Below are 22,867 nucleotides of genomic sequence, written 5' to 3' on the forward strand. Positions count from 1 at the left end.
AGCCATATAATACAGTGAACATGAAAATACTATAACCTTGTATGCCATGCTACGAGAAGCTTAAAACGAAAATTGGCAGTGCATTTACTGGACACAATAAAAAGCCTTCTTTATTTCCTGAAAACACCAGCAATGTTGGCAATTGGGAAGATTCTTAATTTGGCAACACAGCTACAAATTGTATCTAGTTCAGTACAATAGCACGAACAATACGTAATTACGAATAGTTTACAAAATAGTAATAATAAGTTTTTGTCTAGAAATTTTGAGCAGCGCTCCGTGAGCGTATTTGGAACTAAACTGGAGAACATGGTTCGTTAAACTTATTTTCGCGCCTTTTTTGTCATGGCGTTATGGCCAAAACACACCGATCCAGATTAAGGATTGTGATAAAATTTATTCATTAGTTTTTTTTCTTAATAACTGTGTATATGTAATATGTATTTTTGCACTTCTTTCCAACCTTATCTAATTTAATACTTTATTTTTCTTTTCTCACAGATCGCTCGAAAGCGATAAGGCCGCCAGGCATAATTAAATGTAAAGGAGGGCTACTTTACATTTAATTATGTAATTTTTTTATATTGTAATGCAACGAAGTGTAAATAAATAAATACAAGATCTAGGTCTGGATATCCATAGTTGCTCCCCTCACACTGTTAAATCAATTTTCCTTTAGATTTTATAATTGATTGTTTTGGTTTATTCTATATTTTAAAATTATCGAAAAGGTTTATGCCATATACCATCTATTGTAATCAGTAACTATTTTGCACTACGAAACATCTAGTGAGTACCATTACATAATTTCAGCGGTTTTACGCAATGATACAGTTCAATTGCAATATTAATTTAGGTTTGAGGCAAATGCAAGAATTATATTACAAAACTATACATATACAAATTTTCACAACATGACCTTTTTTATATCATGGCCTCATAAAAACTGAAACGTATATAAATACTGTATAATTTATAATCATATTTTGATCTATAATATGTTTCGTTTGATTAAGCAATTTTAAAGGCCTTTAACATAACAGTTAAATTTAACTGGTTGTTTCGCAAGGTTAAAGGATGTGTGTTCCAGAAATCTAGAATTCACGTTAAGGCCACACTAATTGCTTTTAAATTAGTTTATTAGCAACTACATTTAAAATATTACGTCATTATCTTTGAATAAAATAAACATTCAAAGAATTTAACCAGACACGACTTATTTCATATTATACCTTCTAAAACTGTTTTATAAGATTAAAACTCAGGATTTTTTGCCCCTTAAATGTACTAATACAAGCCGTAAAGAATTCTACAAAAAGATTTAAAGAAATTATAATGCCTAAAGAGAATTCAAACAAATTTATAAGATATTTATGTAAAATATCTTTCCGTTTACTAATTTGTATCGATGTCTGATACAAGTCAAAACAGTCGCTAAGGTTTAATTTAATAAGACTGCCGTCATTCAATTTCAATATCCGTTTACTTTTGTATATTTTATTACTCCGAGGATCTCAATAATATAATTAATTAACGCAGAGTGTCATTCTTTTAATATGCTTCATCTATACATAAAAACAAATCATCAAAATCAACAGCGATTCTTTTGGGTTCATCTTTGGACGTAGGCCTACTCAATTTTTCTCCAAATCGACCGGCATTGCGTCTTTTGAATCCATTTGCTTGCGATGTCGTCACTCTATCTCGTCGGTGGGCGGCGAGTCTATTGTTCGGGTCTTTAGTTATGCCGAGGACCTAAGTCCAAAGGGTCTTGTCCATGCGCGCTTTACGGTCCCACATTCATTTAAAGGTTTTTCTATTATATGCCCCTAACTGTATTCGGAAACCAAATTAAGACCACGAAAAGCCTTTGTTAACATATACTGTCCTATATATTTGTACGACTATTATACTACTGCTGAAACAAATTGAATGAAATTTTTCACTTCGTTTCTCTAATAAGATAATAAACTCTAGAACAAATGAACGTTATAGGCGTACAATAAAAGAAAGAAAGTACTACCATAGCCCCCACACTAGGATTACGTGTCGAGGGCAGATTGTATTTTCCATTTTACATACTTATGATTACAGGTATTTCAAGTAATCAATTCTTCTACAGTTCTTCTTCTATTGGTGCCTCTCCCTTACTGAAGTTCTGTTCAGTCCGTGAAGCATGTCTTGTCATGTGCCAGATGAAACCATTCCGTAGTCGCAATACCTGTCCAGTGTCCAGCCATGGCACACATGACACACTTACTATAATTTTACTACTGTTGCATAAGAAGTAGTCAGTATACAAAGTCACCTACAATGTAAATAGTACCAAGAAGTAACTTCTTAACTACAATTATTATCATCGATGTTATCTCTCAGACACTTACGTAAATTAGCCCTAATCCTGATATATGTGCGAATGCTGAATACCAATCACTTTAATCTATTACATATCAAACCTCATTCCGGAGATGATTATCTCGTGATGGATGCTGACCGTGATCGATACGTCTATGGAGAAAAACATCTACTAAGTTACAGTTTCACAACATTGAACAAGAAAATATGAAACTGAAATAATTTGGTAACTTTTTATAACACTTGGAACCTACGAATAACAACTCTTGCGACCACTGTTTAAAAGTCCTGATCTAGCTAATGAGTAATTTATATTTAAGTTCATTTCACAATTTGTTCATGTGTTCTTTTAATTGCGTTAACACTGTTTTAGATTTATATTTGTAACTTAATACTTTAGCGTAAACTTAATTGCATAATGGTGTGAATGGAATCTTTCTAAAACAACCGTGATAAGACATTATTTTGTATTTCATTTTCATTAGCACCAGCCTTGCGATGCTGTGAGAGTTCGAAAAGTGAGTTACAAAATCGCAGGGCTGGTGCTAATGAAAATGAAATACAAAATAATGTCTTATCATGGTTGTGGTTACCATTTATTACATAAAAATATCATCATAATCAAGGTATTACATACGGTCATATCTTTAGTTTATGTAAAATACATATACAAATAATAAACAGAATTTCTATCGAGGTAGACCTATTTGTTTGTACACTGGCTGAGTTCTTTGCTTGCAAGAGCAAGGCTCTTGCTGGCAAGAGTTGCTTGCTACATCGTTAGTTATAAAATTTAGGTATATAAATATTTTAATGTTTTTTTATATAGGATAATCAGGTGTGGGTACGTTTCTATAGCATTAGAAGAGAAAGATGAAAAATGATGTGGAAAATAAATATGTAAGTAAAATAATAGTTTTCTAATATTCTATAATAAATAACAATGTATCAGATAATTAGCGTATATGTTCTATTATATTATAATAGAATTGAAAAATATACGCTCTTTTGTTTTACCAAAGTAGTACATTTTACTACTTCTTTTTGTAATGATAAACTACATCCATACAATTTGCAAATTAATAGTGCCTTTTTAATTGACCTCAATGCGCGTTGCGCAATTGGAAAATCATTATATAACTGAAAACTGTAAAGGTTTTTAGTTTACTATTAAAACTGAAACAGGGAACAGAATCGTGTTTGAAATTAAATTTTGCTTTTCTAATAATTTATTAATGTATACTTTATAGTTTGAAGATATAGTTTTCACATATGCAATTCGAATAGGAAGCTGTCATTAACATTCATAATTCATCATAAAATTGTTATTGGAACTGTAACTTTTTGCTCTTTGACTAGGAAAAGAGCAGAACTTTAATTATAAAGAAATAAAGAAAAGCTAGATTGCTTAAGAGCCAATACAATTTTTCTTATAATTATTGTATTTATTGGCTTAGTAGATTTTTTTTTGAGCTCAATTAACTTTGCTGTTTAGTAAAGGAGCCAAACTATATTCGATCCATGGTAGAACAATCTACATAAATATGTATGTACGCCTTTATGAATTGCCGTTATAATAATACTATTAAATCGTTTCCATATTCCTTTATAATAGTTTTATTTCAATTGTATTACTATTTTTTATAAATAATTTATTGCATTGGCGGTGAATTAAAACTTTTGAATTAAAGCTTTATCGAATTTGATAAATAATATCTATATACAGTAGAACCTCTATAAGTCGAATATCAAGGGAGACGCCAAAAAATTCGAGTTATAGAGTTTTCAACTTATGGAGGATTGGACACCTGACACAAAGCAAGCAAACACGTGTTTCCATGTCATAAATTTATTATTGTATACTCCTAAATGTTTTCTAAGAAACAATAGTGTACTCACATTGTCGGCAAGTTCTTAAAGTCGGTAACTTATTTTTGTTCGAACAATAGAGATAATAAATTCCAAATGATCAAGTTGTAAAGGTTGTAAAATAAAACGTTCTTATGTTCGAGATACAGAGGTCAAATTTAATTTTTCGAGTTATAGAGTGAAAATATGTACCAAAATAGCTTGGAGGGACTCGGTGATTATTTCGATTAACAGAGGGTCAAGATTTCCAGTAATGGAGGTTTTGGTGTTTTAAGGGAAGGGAACAAAACATTTTTTCGAGATTTGGAGGTTTTTGACTTATCGAGGTTCGACTTAACGAGGTTCTACTGTATATAAAAATGAAACCGTTGTCACGACATAACATGAAAACGGCTTGATCGATTTGTCTGATTTTTTTAAATAATATTCCTTGAAGTACTAGGATGGTTCTTACGGAGAGAAACATTAAAAAAAATTGAGTGAAAAAGTCTAAAAACAACACTTTTCTATATTCCCATACAAAATATTCGTAATAATACTTAAAAGTCAATTTGAACTTTAATACCATATCATAAAGTTCAAATGTTAGTGGAGGGGTTCCGGGAAGGTAAATTTTTATTTTTTGACATATGTAATGTATTTGTTGTATTATCAACTTTCTTTTTTTATCTTACTAGCTAGACCGGTGTCCCGAATAGCAGAATAAGTATTTTAAAAAAAATAAAGAATCGACTGTTAGGCGGTACGATGTTCGCCAGGCCAGCTAGTATACAATAAAAATTATGTATGTATTATTGTAAATACATAATTTGTATTTACAAATTTTCTCAACCTACAAAGTAATAATGAAAGTTATTAAAAAAGAAAATTAAAACAAATAAATATATTTTTATAAACTAGTTTTGCTTTCATGAATTTTTCAGAACCTGAACTTTCTTCCTAAATATTTGCGGGTTCAACTTTGTAACTTAAATGAAAACTCCCTCAGCATTTGCCAGTTTCTCAATTCAAAACTAATATTTGATATGCCCGGAATAGTTATTACTTTTTAAGCCTTGATGTTTGATGAAAAATATTTTAATCATAGCAATGTTGAATGTTGTTAACAAAAGGGATACTTTGTTTATTGGAACTTGGTATTTGAGGTTGGGGACTTTGTCCCCGTAGAATAGTCATTGTAGATCAAGGAGATAAAATGACCGATACCAATAAATATGAAGTTTAAGGCCGCTTATTACACCCAACGTTGGGAACGAACTCTCTACAGAGGAGTAGGTAATGCGAAAATAAAAATTAAACCTATCTTATAATACAATCATTCATTAATTAACAAAAAGAGAAAGAAAATTACACGTCGAGTGTTAATCCACTTTAGGTTTATTGAAGTCATTTTCATTTGTTTATTTCGAATTTATAAAACAGCGCTTTAGTGCTTTACCAGGCGCCGGCTGTAAAACTCGAGTCAGGCTGGTTATTAATTATTTGAAGAATATTGTCGTAAATCAGTTTTGATTTTGCAATAACTTGTTTAGATTTTGCATTGCGTAATGCTATTATAATAAGTAAGGTCAAACGTCGAATATAATATATTATTTTATTCATAAAATAATATATTATATTAATAATATATTATATAACCTTTCAATAATAATTCATCAAAAAATTGTCTATATAAAATGTACTCGCTGCCCTCATAGGTTATATTGCGTAAGTACTTAAACTCGGCACATGAGCTCATGGTAAGTGAGTACAATACCATAGTTTAATAATTCCTAATTTAGGCTGAAATTGGTAATGAACAAAAAATACTGGTATTATTGTGAAAAAGCGTGGGTTGCTCTATAGACGAAAAATATGGCACAGAGCGCCCCACGCTTTTTCACAATAATACCAGTATTTTTTGTTCATTACCATTTTCAGCCTAAATTAGGAATTATTTTTCACTTTTTTGTTTGATGTGCTTTAAAAGCGTGTTTTTTAGTTTTTTTAAACTATTATTTATTTTTTAGTTAACTTTTTTTTTTCTTTTTTTTTCGGATTATTGCATTGTCATCGATCTTTGACAGGTACGCAAAATTTGAATAAAATCTGTCCGTTTAAAGTGGGTCAAAATCGAGTCCGAAGGAGTCGGTTACATACATACATACAGGTGAAGCTAATATAAAGCGTGTAAAAATCCGTAAGAGACGCTTACCCTATGATGTGAAATTTGAAATCTTCAAGGAAATTGTACGGTCCAGGTACGGGGCGCACGTAAAGTGTTTGTGCTGTGGCTGTGATGTTAGCTGCTGAAGCACGGCTGGCCGCATTCGTCTCGGCAGCTAGTAGTAAAGCCTGGACAGCTTTGTTGTCACAGGATAACGGCATACATTGCCCCACCAGCATTGATCTTGTCTGTAAAGTTATTTGAAGAGGTAATTAATAGGTAGTAGGAATTTAATCTATGAAAATACTAGCAGACCGGCCAAGCGTTGCTGCGGCTAAGGTTTTTGTTATATTACATAGTAGTAAACTATTCATGGGAAACGGTAGGAGAACACCAGTCATGGGGACCACCATGCGTTTTTGGTGGTTATGCCATTAAATTGTAGCTTATGTGAAACGTTGGTACTTTCAACACAGCGCCATTTGTTAGAATTGTGACTGTTAAATAATAAACAAATATTTTGCAATAAAATAATATAGGATTGAGATGTAAGCTATCCTATCTTTTAAGTTAGATCAAACTGCACACGGTATGCAAATTTGATTGATATCGGTTCTGTAGTTTAGGAGTCCATAGCGGATAAACAACGTGACACGTAATTTATATATATTAAGATTAACTAAGGTACAATAGACACAAAAGAAGAGGATAATTAAGAAGTGAAGAACAGATTAAGGAAACAGCAGGTTTCCAGGTACATGGCAGAGAGGGCAGATGACGGGGTTTGCAGGAGACCTTTGTCAAAAAAGGGCACACGGATATGATATACATATAAAATGTAAGGTATCTGAAATAAAAGGCTTTTATTATTAATATTAAGCCAATAAACTTAACTTAATAAGTGAAAACCCTATTTTAACACAAAATAGAAGAACTAAGAATGAAGGAAAGACGTTACAAATAGATTTTATATCAAGTGTTTGGTGAAGGAATGGCTGTTTTTATAGGTGCTAGTTATTTGTCTTTGCCATACTTTACCAAAATAAACGTGAAAATAATGGAAGATGTTAGATAAGCATTAATAGCTTATTTGATGCATTGCAAATGGTAAAAAAACTTCGAAACAATGCATCCTATGTCGAATGTGACTTCTATGTGTATAATACATTGCCCTATATGCGCAAATTAAATGAAGGAATCATCACGGGGAAATCAACAATCTATACTTGGCCAGCCTGGATGATGGTGTATTCTTTTCGTTCTTATAGATCCGAGGAGTATTTACTAAAATACTGAAATTTACGCGAGTGTGTTTGTTCTGGCCGAATATAATATATTTTTTTATTGTAGTGTAAACAAATATACGGAAACAGTTAAACTAATCGTAAACAATAAAGCCAGCCATGTCACACCCCTTCGACAATGAATATTTATTACTTAATCAAAACATTTGTTTCTTCGTGACAAAGGAAACGTTCATCACTTGGCGTGGTCTTTGTTTGTACAAATCCATCTTCCGGAAAGTATTATCGATCAAAAACACTTAATATTATACAAAAAACTACAACAAAATAATGTATCGCAATATTAGTAATTACTAGCGTTAACATTAGTAAGTCAATGAGATGCAATTTTATAATTTAAATATCATTATCCATAAACATCGGGCTGATGATTTATTAGGTCTGGAAATCATATTTTCTTCCAGTCTTACGTATTAATGCATGACCACTTATTAAAAATTTATTTGGAATATTCGATTTTTTTCACACTTTTACTGTCACTGTAATGGCAATAAATTTCAGTAAAATATAGATTGCTTGGAAACTAACTGTACTTTTTATAAAATTGAGTCGCTTTTGGTACATTATTATTAATGGGCCTATTATTATTTTCATCTTTAAGCAGTGCACATAAATAAACCTTATTACCGATACAATTCGAAAAACAAAGCAATCGGTACTAAGTGTAACCAATGATGCGTTGAGAAATATTTCATCCGATAGAAATAGCAATTACACGGATGACGATAAAGTAATAGCCGCTTTGGGGCTATAATAAGACTCTTAAAAAAATATCTTTTGATAATATCCGACCGATTCTCAGTAATGGTGACGTTCCCAGGAGATGAATTAACATTATAGAACATGTTCTATTGTACTAGGCGTACAGAAATCACGCCCAAGGGGATTATGAAAAAATCGAGAGCCGGAAATCGGATCGAGATGGTCACAAGTAGACTACCATCTTGGCTAATAGTGTACCAGCGAACGACTTATCGAAAAAAGGGTTCCTGAATGTCTTTTATCTGTAATTCCAGTGAGGGAAAGAGCAGTCATAATTTACTCATTATTTTTTTTTGTTTCCACAAACGTGACTGTGTATCTGTTTTAATTTGTTTTCTTGAAAGAAATGTCGTGACATCAATTATTTTTTACAGTTAAACGCTAGGATAACCGCAATGATTTTAATATTGTTATTATTACTACGTAATGTAGAGTCTCATTTTAATCGACTTTAAAAGTTTGCTTTCATTTATTTAGTTGTTTATTATTAAATTATAGTTTATAAAAAAGTACGTCGTACGTCGAACAAATTTACAACATTTCATGGTTTAACATATTTCGTCTTGCTCATGTAACATATGGAGCAGAGTCCTTGTTTAGTTATTCTATTTTGTTTATTTTGAGCCTAACTAGAAACCTATCAAACCTTAAGGCGTATAATAGATCGATACTGCCCGCAATACGAAAACGAAAAGGAACACTGTATGTCGCAACAATTTGCAAGCGAGTATAAAACTTTTGTATTAAAAGTTCTTTGACATACCGTCGCGTTGGGACAAAATGTCAGTTAACTTTTGCAAGTTGGTACGTAATGGCCCGATATCGGCCATTTTAAATATTTTATTGCACGGCTATAACAATAACGATATACGTAAAGTCCGAACCCTTTCTTATAATGGGCTAAAATAGGCAATATGTTTCGGACAACATTCGATATTTGAAACCATATAACAAAAGAAGAATATTTCAAGAGTGGCATTTATTTAATAAAAATGTAAATGTTAAAGTTTTCAGCGACCCGCATATCCCATGCTAGTAAGCATACATTCCCGCACTGCACTGCATTCACACAATGCTAGGGAGGTCTAAGGTTCGAGCTCCAAGCATGAATTGGCAGGATTAAATCTTTCAAATAGTGAGTGTATTTCAGAGAATAACGTTTCAAGTTCTGTATCCAAAATGGAGCATGAAGTTGATACATTTCTGGACCTGGTTCATTAAAAACATCTTGTTTCGTAGAGAATCGAACCTATGTCTTTCGTGGATGTTAACCTTTTAGCCACTCGCAAGCCTAACCACACCTTTTAGAGTAAAGGTGTGGTTAGCCCTGCGTGTGGCTAAAACGCGGTCGTTTAGGTAAAGGTAGGTAGGTTAAATCATATTAGACCCTATTCAAGATCTGTCAAACTAATTATTCACTAAGAAATGTATAATCTGGAATTGTAGTCATAATATTCAAAATAATTTGAAAATATCTTCAGATTTTCAAAAAGAATGAATTTTATATTTGTATTTGGTTTTAAAAATAAAATTATATTCAATAAACGTGACTGAATTAACGATAACACTCAATAACTCCGCTCCAATTCATTTATAAATTCAAATATCATGAACAAAAATATTTGGATTGCAAAGTTCATAAAAATATTTCAAAATAAACATTTACAAGGTTAATTTAATTAAATAAAGTTGGTTTGATAAAGAATGGGGCTACGTACAGCTTGTCTTCCTCGTAGTACCTTATTAGCAACATTTTGTATAGTTTACTATAGGAATTCTATTCGAAAGCTGTTGGTCTCGTGTCGTGTGTAAGTTCCAAATACTGGCACGGGTCGCTGCTCTAGTTTTCCGTATAACTTACTACTAAATCATTGGCCGTATATTATTTTAATAAAACTTCTTGAAATAATTCTTAGCAATCCTTTCGCTGACCACGTCTGTTAAGCATTTGAAATGTAAAGTACACATTGTAATTTTGCGTTTATATCAGTTATAGGTATGTTATCTAAAGCTGGCGGCTTCAACACATTTACACTTTGTGCTTGTGTAGTGTCTGTGAATAAGCGCGAGACGTGATGTCAAACTGAAATACAATCACAAATACATCACGAAAAGACTGTCCGTCTCTCTCGCGCTCGGTCAAGCTTATGAGTATAAAAGAGACAGTTATTGTTTTTCTTTTGCTACTGTTTATGTTGATCTTTACTGTTTTATATTATTATTATTTTATACATGTTGATATTTTTTCAAACAGGGCAATCTCGTGAAATGGTGCACAATGTTTTTAATTATTTTAAGCATCTTAATAAAAACAGTTAAATGAAAAAATGTTATATGTAATTTGGCATCAGATGCGACTGGGGTTTCTAAGAGGAGTATTGAAAGAATAGTTGAAGTGAAGTGCCTTGATCTAGATGGAGCTTATGTCGAAAAATGAAAAATTATTTACACAAACTACTCTTATACGTTCTTGGTCGGGCTTAGAACTTTTGGATCCACCCTCGTATGCACATAATATTTATATGTATTTGACACATTTCTATTTATTTACAAGCCACCCAACCTTACTAAAACCAGAGTAGACTAAAATATATAGCTTGGCAAAAAAGTAATATTTTTAAACATACTGTATAGTGAAATTGCATTAGTGTGAGTACTGTGAACGCGCCAGCTTTCGATAACCGACCTATACGTCAATGCGTAAACTAAAGAAAATCTTACCCACATATGAAACATTTCACAAATATTGTCATACATGGCTATTTATATACAAGACAAAGTCGTTCGGAGTTCGTTATTTTAGAGTAGCACTTGTATTCTGAAATATTGAAGTATTCCTAACGAGCTTCTCAGTTGCGGTAGAAATATTCAAGATGCTGTTACTATTTTATAAAAACTTGGGTCAAAAGAATACATTTACATACAGCAACTGTAGATTATATATATATGTATTTTTACCCTAACTAAGTGTCTAGTCTAGTCTAGTTAGGCAGCTTTCTGTGCCTAACATTTTGAATCCCTATGATTCAAAATGATTGATAGTTAAGAGATTAGTTGTATGACGAAGACAAATCTCTAAATGCTTTTGGAAATCCCGTCCAAAAGGAACAACGAAACGGAACGAACGGAAACGGTTGTGCGCTAATTCTCAATTCTCTTGCAATCTTCTATTATTTCAGCGTTTTTGATAATCACTTTATCCTTTACTTATTTATGCATGGCTGAATCTGTTATGGACCGCTTTTTAACTTATAAAAATGTTTCCTCATTTTAATTCTGTTAATTTTAAACAATAGTTAAACAACTTTCTTTTTTTAATTTAAAATTAAGCAATTCATTTAAATTTTTTACTTATGGATCATTTTGTTGATAGAATATAATATTGCAATTATGTACATACAACTAGTGCCTCATTTGTAATAACTACATACGTGTTTTAAAAGTTATTAGTGACAGAATAAGACAAGTAACGAATAGTTTTTGTATAGAGATCGTACGGAATTTATTTAGTTTTCGTCACAATTAAATAAAATACCAGTGGTATAACAAACACGTAATATGATAACATGACATATTTTTTAACTTTCCTCCATAAAATTTGTATTAGAGATTAACTGCCGTTATAAATTTTATATTTTATTACTATTAATTTAATAAACAAAAATAACAAATATTTCTAGTATTAATTTACGAAGAATACACGGCCGGGACATTTGACTCTGTTTTCTGTATTTTTTAATAAATAATTTAACTATATAGATATTAAAATACTATGTACTTGCCATTGGTATATGATCTCCATCGACGGTCAAGTTGATCTTGGCCACGTAGAAGGTGGTGGGGAAAGGTGACACTTGGTCGTAGTATTGCTTGAGCTGGAGGTCGTAACAAGCATTTTGCGACCCCAGCCAGTACTCGTTGCCGAAGAGAATGTTGGGGCTGTACTGGCCTGATGCATCGTATACTGAAACGAGAAATTAATTTTCAAAACTGAAGCTAAGCATCTGAAGGAAAGCAAAAATCTAGCTGTATTGTAGCTTGCAAAAAAATCCAAAGGAAATCTTAAAAGGGCAATTTCCCCTTCACCTAAAGAAAATGTCTTGGACACTTGTATCTTACCTACTCTCACACACGGCTGCCAATTGTGGAATTATAAAAATAAAATAAATCAGTGGCGCTACAACCTCTATAGGTCTTTGCCTCAGATTTCTGAATCTGTTTCATGATCATTTTTAAGTCTAATAGGCAAGTAGGTGATCAGCCTCCAGTTCACACACGCCGTCGACTTTTTGGGTCTAAGTCATGTCGGTTTCCTCACGATGTTTTCCTTCAACGTTCGAGCAAATGCGCACATAGAAAGAGAGTCCATTGGTGCACAGCCGGGGATCGAACCTACGACCTCAGGTATGAGAGTCGCACGTTGAAGCCACTAGGCTAACACTGCTCTTATTATTATATTATAACGCAAACATAAAAACCAAACTCGTAGCCAAAAAGCAATGGAAAGTATAGTATTTATAATTTTTTTTGTCATGATTTGGAAATTAAACGGGCTATATTATTATTATTAATCACGATCCAAGACCTGCTTTCGCTTGATGAAAGGGTCATTTAAGTAATTTGAGTAGTGTTCACGATGTTCTAAAATAATTATCCCAAAGGTAGCCTTTGTTGATATTGCAAACTTTAAAGTTTTTCGAACTTGTAATGGCAATCACGAGTACTTCTTTATCTGAGTGTAAAAGCGTACTCCATTTTATTCTGATCGAAATGAAAGGAATCTAGACACGCTTGAATAGTCCTTTTATCTACCAGCAAACGCCTGTCGCCATTTGACAGCCTCTATTTGTCTGACGTTCTTGAAACTTTTGTTCAACTTGTAGTATTTTGAAACAAAGCTTTAAGTTTATTGTGGAGTCGTGTTTAGAATTGGATTCTTTGCAACGTTATGTGAAGGGATATTTTTATCATTAGTCAAAAGTTTGACTTTTAAATATTTATTTATTCAACATCAAAAAATAAACAAAAAGAGCTTTACATTAAATTGCTACACTAATTCTCTTGCAATACATAGAAGTATCAGTATATCAATCCACATTTAAAAGGCTAAATTAATACTAATGCATAATAAAACTTTAGGTAAGATTTAAAAGCAACTGAGAACTTTCTCTGTTATCTGTATTTAACAAATTTGGATAGATGAGATTTAGTTCGCATTAAGTTTGCTTCTCAATATCTAATTAAAAGCTCCAGCGTTGAAGCATTAAACAAAACACAAACACTAAAAAATATGCCATTTTGAAGGTTATACATGAAATTTCTAACATTTTCAAGGTAGTAACATCACAAGTTTCAGATTATACTTATGTTTTTTAAAAATATCTTTAAACCATATTCAGTTGTTTCTATATTTCAGTTGTAGCACAGCAGATACATATACAAATGCATAGAAACGAGCGATGCGCGATCTTGACGATATGCATATATTAAATGAGGTAATTTAATATACAAAACATATTATATGCACAATTATAGTAAGATATATGAAGGCTCCCCAAAGGCCCTTGATGTAGGTATTATATATAATAAGATGCACAAATGCAATTTAATCTTATATATAAGGACACTTCTAAATCGCCATATGTAAATGTAGATAGCCTCGACATGAATAATACTCAATTACATAAGCGTAATTTCTATGTAATAATACTTGATTAACAAAATCTAGTACAGTGTAAGTAAACAGAAGTTTACCTTCACCAACTTAAATAATACCTTGCGGATAAATACTAGAATATCTCATAGGAAAATCAATTATTTTAATGGGCTTAGGTTTATTATTAGACTAAGTAAGTTGTATGTGCACTAATTAATTTTACTCAGGAATTATGTAGATTACAAGGGAAAACGTTACAAATTATTCTGTAGTAAAAAACTGAAACAAGTAAATATATAAACGAGATTTGAAGCATATTATGAGAATCGGTTATTATGTATGACTTTTAAAGAAGTTAAGGGTGTATAGTTATAATATTTTTAATTAAATTGAAATTATAAAACAGCACTTTCTTTTTAAAAACAATAGTTGTTGTAGTTGCTATTAGTTGCTATGTAAAATATTATCGAGGCAACTAACCCCATTGGGTTTACAACAAGACCAGCACAATACTTTTTTCGTTAATACTTTTAATTTTAATAATATTTTTACTAATTTCGTTTCGTAAATAAGTTTAGATTTAAATTATATTATATTTGATGAGCGTAATAAATTGGTATTTGCTTAGGGCTATTAATAATTAGTTAAATTTACATATTACGTTAAACCGAAAAATTACACATACAAAATAGTGGTTAAATTACAATTTATTTAAACGATGCATCATCCACTGTCAACAGTGTTGACATGTGAGTATCTTATATAATATTTAATATATCAATTTTGACCATACGTTTTAAGACAGTATGCTGATGTATGATATATTAGCACATCATTGTTAATTTAAACGCTCCTATTTCACACTTGTTCAACTCAACGAGACTAACAACGAGAATAATCTTTATATAGCTTATAACAGTTTTGCACGCAAACATAAATATATATAGGCGTTTACATATTATGACAAACATCAGTGGCTTGAGCGACTCTCATCCCTGAGGTCGTAGGTTCGATCCCCGGCTGTTCACCAATGGACTTTAATTATATATGCGAGTGATGGAAAACATCGTCAGGAAACCGGCTCGCCTCAGACCCAAAAGTTAGCGTGTATCAGGCACAAAAGGCTTATCGCCTACTTCCCTATTTGATTGCCAAAAAAATGATCATGAAACAGATTCCAGTTTCCATACTCCTCCGAAACGGCTCGACCTTTGTGCATATTCAGTAAGTCTGAGAATCGGGACTATCTATCTTTTAAACCCCTAAGTGATTCTGGGGTGGATAAAAAAATATTTTTTGTTATATTTTTTGTTTTTATTTTTTTATGATTATTATGTATATGAAATTATATACACATACAGCATACAAAAGTACGTACAACCCCTAACTTTCACCTCTCTACGATCAACCCAAACTTTTTATTATAGTAGACAGTTATTTTTATTGAACTAAATAAATGTTTCCTAGAAATAAACATGGCAAAACGTTTGCCTGGTCAGCTAGTATTATATAAAAATAAAGGCTTACAATTTACAAGTAGAAAGCGCCTCACTGCTAGCATTAAAAACGTAAAATTCCGCAGCAATAAATATAAATGCCTTAAGAATGTAGTATTCGTGAATCTCAGTAGAGGTCTATGTAAATGAAGGGCAATGTCTCATAAAAAATTCTGAGTATATAACTCTGTGGTCTGGTTACACAAGGGACTGAAAAGGAATTCTCGTTTTATTACTTATACTACGTAAGAACTCAAATATATCGGTTTAAAGAGTGTGATTACGTATTTGTCTGTTCAGAAACCTGAATTACTACTTCGATATAGCGTTTTGTAAACTCAAATCTTCCTATGACTTTATTTAAGACATATAGGCATTCATTATTGATACACAAAAGCGAAATAGTTTTTTTTCTGCATTACAATAGAGTATAAATATTAATACTCGCCCTTATTTGGGTGGTAGTGAATCAGTTACTTTTTTCAACTTGATATAAAAATACGAATCTTTGCACATTGTAATGCTGGGTCTGAGACCTTAGTAGGGCCTTCAAAGACCTACTTTTGTTAGTGTAATTCATCTATACTAATATTATAAAGAGGAAAGGTTTGATTTTTTGTTTGTTTGAAATGAATAGGCTCCGAAACTACTGGACTGATTTCAAAAATTCTTTCACCATTGGCAAGCTACACTATTTCCGAGGGACATAGGCTATGTTTCATTTTCAAAAAAATTAGGATGCTTAATAGAACTTGAATAATCTAACCCAAGGTGTAAAAAAATAAACAAAAAACTTCCTTCAATTGTGTGCGCTGCGAAAACTATTAACGATAGAACAAAATTATGTATAACAATTTTTCAGGACAATCACTGTCTATAAAAAATGTCGCGACAGCATGTCTCTATCTTTTATTGTTATGTCACAATAAGCGTCCTTTTTTTTTATTTTATTAAAATACCACCGCTAGAAAAGGCTCTTTATTCGTACCTAGGTATTGATCCTTATCAAAATAATTATATATAACAAAATTATAACAAAAATCTTAGCCACAACAACGCTTGGCCGAGTCTACTAGTTAGTTAATACTTTGACGGTAGGTCTAGAATAAATACGCTTGAATAATACATACTAATATTGTTTGTCTATAGTTTGCAGTTAAGCCTTTTATTGTAATAATCATCACCGTTTCGTTCTCAAAGTCGTTATTGTCATTTAAGAGAAAGTTTTGAGATAAACGAAATCCGATTCTATAAGGTATTAGAATTCCAGACTTAATCAATAAGACCCGATGAAGGCTCACATTCCAGCTTGTTATATAGCGAGAACTATTCAAATTAGTTTAAGCTCGTGTTAATCTTTAGCTGATATTAAAGGTATAGAAAATGTATTTTAATCGGTAAGATGTCTTATTTAATAAAAATTGTTCCTGAGATATGAGTCGCAGTACAAAAAAACCAGCGAATTAACTTCGAGGACTGGTGATGAAATAATACTACTTTTTTTATAATCTGTATACTGTTGCGTTGCGTATGCGTTGTGCTCGCGTGTGTATACATGATATCTTAGGCAAATACCAGAGGTTGGCGGTTTTTTATTCTTGCATCGACCAGTGTTGGCTTAGTGCAATAATGAATATTCTGTCTAAGAGTGCATTTAAAACCCGCTCATAAAGTGAAGGTTTTCCTCATCGTCAGGAAACCGGCATGCCTTTGACGCAAAGGCGGCGGCGTGTGTCAGGCACAAACGGCCAGAGAAAGAAGAAAAACAAATGATACACAAATCCTAAACTGTTGTAGCGTCACTGGTATTTAAAAAAAATGCCCTCAAACCCACCCTCGTATTACAATTTGCATTTATTAAGCTCTGTGATATATTATCTCACTTAATCTTTTCATGATTACCCCCGTTCCGACAAATGAAAAATGATTTAAAGGTCTTCGTTTTAATAAGGATGACGCTGGATGTTTTATTCATAATTCATTAATTCTATATTAAACTTTTGTGAAGCTTTGACGAAATGATAGGAGTGAAAAATTTACCTATAATAGATTTGAATGAAAATAATCTTTAGCTTTAATTGTGATAATATTATTTTACAGTTTTTTTTTCGTTTAAAATTATAAATGAATGGAGACAGTAGTCCAAAAACTATGGAAACCTGCGGGAACTGAATTCACACTCAAAACATGTGGATACATAAAAACCAATAATTGCAACAATTAAACGCGTTACGATTTTCAGAAATACATTAAAGTTCAATTAAAGACAACTACAACCTGCATTTGAAAAGTTTTTCGTCAATCTTCCTTATCGAATATAAGGAATGGTAAAAGCAATAAATAAAGTTATTTACTTAGAGTTGTGAAGTGCACTTTACAAGTCGGGTGAAAAGGCGATTTCTTGTATTTGTTGAAAATCGCAGTTCAAACTACTCGTTCGGAAATCGCTGAGTTTTGTGGTATGTTGTTCCGTTCTAACAAATATTATTTAGCCTTTTTGAATTGAAATGGATGTAAAAGCTCTTAATTCTCTACATTAACGAGAGCTTTTATTACTGAGATAACTCAGTTCACGGAATTTTCGTAATATTTATGTTACAATATAATGGAATAAAGATAAATTTAAAAACAGTTAAATATATTTTCGCTAATGAATACGTTTTCTAGTCGTATAAAAATATTGTCTATTATTACATACATAGTGGTTACATATACAAAGGATACAGCAAATTTCATGAAAACGTCTGTATCAAAAGTTGGCGCCTGTCAATAACGGCAATTTTCTTTGGTATCATTAAAGTTACTTTAATAATTTTGTAGCATCAAAATGTAGTTTAAACTGTGCTTCACTTCCAATCAAAAAGTATAGTTCATTCTTTGAATGTATTATACAACAATATTTCTATTATACCTAGTACAAATGCGTTTACATCATAGACTAATGTAAGATTTTTATCAGCGATGCGTATACGCAGTGCAATTTTATTATGTAATTCAATTAAGAAAATGTGTCAAGGCTTTACGTTCATAACTTTCAAGTAAGAAAAAATCTTCAAGATTTCGTATATATATTTTATAAAGCAAACCGAGAGATTTCTTTAAAAACGTGAGATTTAGATAAAATTGTAATTAGAGAAAGAAACTATTTTACTCTTAATAGAAAAATTGCTCAAACGCGTGATATAATCACAATGTTCGTTCCATTGACTGAGTTGTACCCGTGTCCGTGCTTGCATGATTATATGAGGTATCTAAACTCAAAATAAATAAATACAATGTTGATATTACGCTTCTTAATCTAGTAGTCAGTTTCTTTTGATATTTTTGTGAATAAAATACCATATTTAAATAACTTAAATAATAGTGAATTATCGAAAATCTAGTCAACCTTAACGTTTTTCTAAACTCCACACTTACCGGGATAGAACTTAATTAAACTTTACCGTTGAACCCATTATTTCAAACATAAAAGTTTTAGACGTTCTAACGTCAACAACACAGGATTACCCTTTCAAAGACCGTTTCGTCTAATCCGCCGCAATTTTATTCGCGTAATCCTTGAAATACAATCATCAAACAATCGAACATGCCGCTACTTCGTATTTCTCCTGTGTTATGTATATATTTTGTAAAAGGTAAAAATGTAATGTATGACCTTGCCGTGGGGTATCTGTGGACACTCCCAAGCGCCGCATACTCTGTTTATCTACTTATAAATGTGGAAATATATTCTTTAAAACGATTTATGCATTTACCACTAACTCGGCTTCAATAGTTTTTTAGGTTCCAGTTATACCAAAATTAATCTTAATTGTTTCGTTTTAGGAATGAAAGCGTAGTAAACTTTAATTCGCATTTAAATATTACTTAGGATACAGTCAATTTGACGACTCATTGGTCTTGTGGTTAGTACCCCTGACTGCGAATCCATGGGTCCCGGGTTCGATCCCCGGCTGAGACGAACATCGATGTGATGAGCATTTGGTGTTGTGCTTAGGTCTTGGGTGTTTAAATATGTATTTATATGTCTATCTATCTATAATATGTATGTATATCCGTTGCCTAGTACCCATAACACAAGCTTCACCAGCTTAGCATGGGACTAGGTCAATTGGTGTTTTCTTCTTCACACTTCCTTCTGTGGCATCAGGTGGTAAATTATTTACGACGTAACGACGTGGACATTGCCATAAGTAAGAGACCATATGCTAAGTTAGGTTATTAATAATTTAAAAGGATGACGCATCATGTATAGTTTTAATACTTCTGTAATATTCTTCCACTTGTTTCTTACAGGTCCTAATCATATTTAAACCCTTGTCAAAGTCAACCTGACATGGGTCCACACTCTTCAGGTGCGAATTTTGTACTATCACCACAGTGTGTGCAGCCTATGTGAATTAGAGATAAATATTAAAATACAGTTGTATGTGTTTTTTAATTTGTTCTGTGATATTTGATTAATTTATGTTTACAAAAGTATGAACTAAATCTTCGATACAACTGTAAACTGCGGCTAATAGCTGAAGCGCAACTTACGAAAAAATTAAAAAGTAGGTTCTAATATATATCGAAGCTTTGCTAAGCATGAATCGATGCAAAAACTATTGCCGGTAAGTAATTGTGATTAAGAATTCAGATATCAACTCGGAAAATTTTAATTGTTTACCAATATGAACAATAAAATGATTATTTTCGTACGTTCGCACACCGTAACCAACGAATGTGTCAGTCATGGCCGTTCAGCGTCCCACTTTGCATAAGTGTCTGTTCCTCTCAGGTCAGGCTTTTTCCTATGTTCGTTAGATTAGAAGGGATTTTATACGAAATAAACTTATTACATAATTTACGCTAGCCAACTTGCTAGCAATGACTACGTTCGTATGAAGTACCTATATATAACCAACCTCTATTCAAGTCCCTTTTTTTTATCATATTTTTAGCGTCTTTGTTAATTTTAGTATACTAATTGAATAATAGTTACATTTAACCTAACTCCAAGTTGAAAAACAAATGAACGCACGATAGGCATTTCGAAAGACCAATTGGAACACTCTTCGTTGATTACAAAAGTGAAGACTCTTTCAATTTCCTTTGCAACACATCCGTACATACACGTGCCTGGTTCATTAGTTAGGTTTTCCTATGTTACTAATTACCGACACTGTATCAGTTATGTTCTGTGGAATATTTCGTACTAAATTTTAATTAACTTAATTACTGAAATTGTTGAGGGCTATGTTTCGTATGTTAGCTTATACGAAGTATTATTAAATAAAAACGATAGAATATATATACGTAATGTTAATAAATCAATCATTTTTTGTTTTCATTACTCCAAAATATTTCATATAACATTTTAAGCATCGTTCAGATAAGTTAGTAAATTATTAAGGTAATTATTTTCATACGCATTTGCCGCGCTTCTGACATGACTATTGTTATATTACTACAAACCACATTGGTTTTCAAATTTAATTTATTATGATGTAGATTGTATCAGTCTGTAAAATAAATAAAGAAAAATATAAGCCTAAAAAATAACCTGAAATTTCTGTATAAGTTGCAATGGATGTCACAAATACCGTACAATAATTGATAAAAATACATCTATATACAAATGAAAAGTAAATGTTTCAAATTTCAATACATTTAATAATTAAATAAGCCAGTCTATGATCATACTGGCTTATCGGGGTAATTAAAAAAAAACAATGGGACTACAGCCAGTTAGTATAGGTCTTAGATTTCCGTTCCGTGATCTATTATCTTAATAGACAAGTAGGTGATCAGTCTTTTGTGCCTGACACACGCCGTCGATTTTGTGGGTCTACGGCGTATCTGTATTTCACGATATTTTAAGCCAGAAAGTCCATTGGTTTACAGCCAGGGATCGCATCTACGACCTCAGGGATGATAGTTGTATGTTATGTGTCACAAATTGTAACCACTACGCAAACATTATTGGTGCATTATTACGCGAACTACATATTATAAAAGGACCCGTTTTGCGGATAACTTTTATCACAATTGTATGTAATGTAATGTAAACAAATGTTGGGTAATTTACGCACAATAAATCACGAGAAATGTCGCAAAAATTTTAATCTATATTTCTCACGTGTAATTAAAGTTTATTTAAATATTTTTAATGTACTCATTAAAACACGATTATCTGTTTTAAATCTTAACTTGGTCCGTAAATTAATATAATTAATATAAAAATGTGCAGTTTTCTACCATACTTAAGTACTATACAAATACTATAAATAATATATATGATAAAGAACGCTTACAGAAGTTAATACATTTCACTATACCTTTAAATCCGATAACGTTTAATAAATTCCCCGTGGTTGTAATTAACCCTACGTTTTGTAAACCGTTTTAAGGTAATTATAATAAAAAATCTACGACATTCAGTACAACCAAAGACTATTTATAGTCTACAATTATTTATGATCTCTGGTGCAATAAATGGCGCCAAAACTTAGCACATCACCGCGCATGCGAAAACACCCACAGATAGCAATTGTAAAATGGAGTTTCAAATCCTAGTTTTTAGTGCCAGCTAACTTCTTGGCTTACTCTATATTGTTTATTGTGATACTGCATATTGCGAAAGTAATAACAAACGCTTAAATAGCGGAAGTTATGCGCGGTATAATTTGGATCTCAAACAAGATAACATTTTTATGACATAATTTCTCATAACATTTTATGAAATATTTACTTATAGTATGGAATTTCTTGTTAAACAAGGTTTCGTATGTGTGTGTAAAAATAGGGCCAACAGGTGTATGAGTGAAATGAATTGCTCACTTTCACGGATTACTTGTGAAATGGCGAATTGCGTAAGATTGCGAGGCGCGCCGACTTACGACCGCAAGGGAAAAAAGCACGCGTTACTCAATTTTACGCACCGGTTCGTCTCTAATATATTTTTTAATTAATGTAATTTATAAACATTTATACAACGTTTGAGACCGGATAATGTGTTAAACTCACCAACATCCAGATATGAGGCACAAGGAGCCAATCAAACACGATGGAAATAAATTTTATTAAGTTTTATTAAGCCTCGAACCCGTTAGAGATTTCGCAACGTATAATTTTTGGGTTTGTTTTAATGTCGTCATATAGTGATAAATAAAACGTAAATCCATTATAACAATTGAATACAATAGTACTTTTCTTCGTTCTTCTCTTCCGTTCTATGCCCTTGATTTGAGAACTGGCACTAAATGTATAGCATTTCATATACATTTCTTTTTTTGAC

The 22,867-nt window shown here is 31.9% G+C and overlaps 1 protein-coding gene across 1 annotated transcript in view; it reads right to left on the reverse strand.

Moving 5' to 3' along the window:
* LOC125056140 (nose resistant to fluoxetine protein 6-like) overlaps positions 1–22,867 on the reverse strand; it is a 63,516-nt gene that overhangs the window by 17,590 nt on the left and 23,059 nt on the right. Inside the window, exons 3-4 of the mRNA XM_047659104.1 lie at positions 12,219–12,400; positions 6,419–6,618 (exon numbers count right to left, since the gene is read on the reverse strand). Of these exons, the coding sequence (XP_047515060.1) occupies positions 6,419–6,618; positions 12,219–12,400 (382 nt within the window). The remainder of the gene's footprint in view (positions 1–6,418; positions 6,619–12,218; positions 12,401–22,867) is intronic.

This window comes from Pieris napi, chromosome 14, assembly GCF_905475465.1.
Source record: "Pieris napi chromosome 14, ilPieNapi1.2, whole genome shotgun sequence".
NCBI lineage: Eukaryota > Metazoa > Arthropoda > Insecta > Lepidoptera > Pieridae > Pieris > Pieris napi.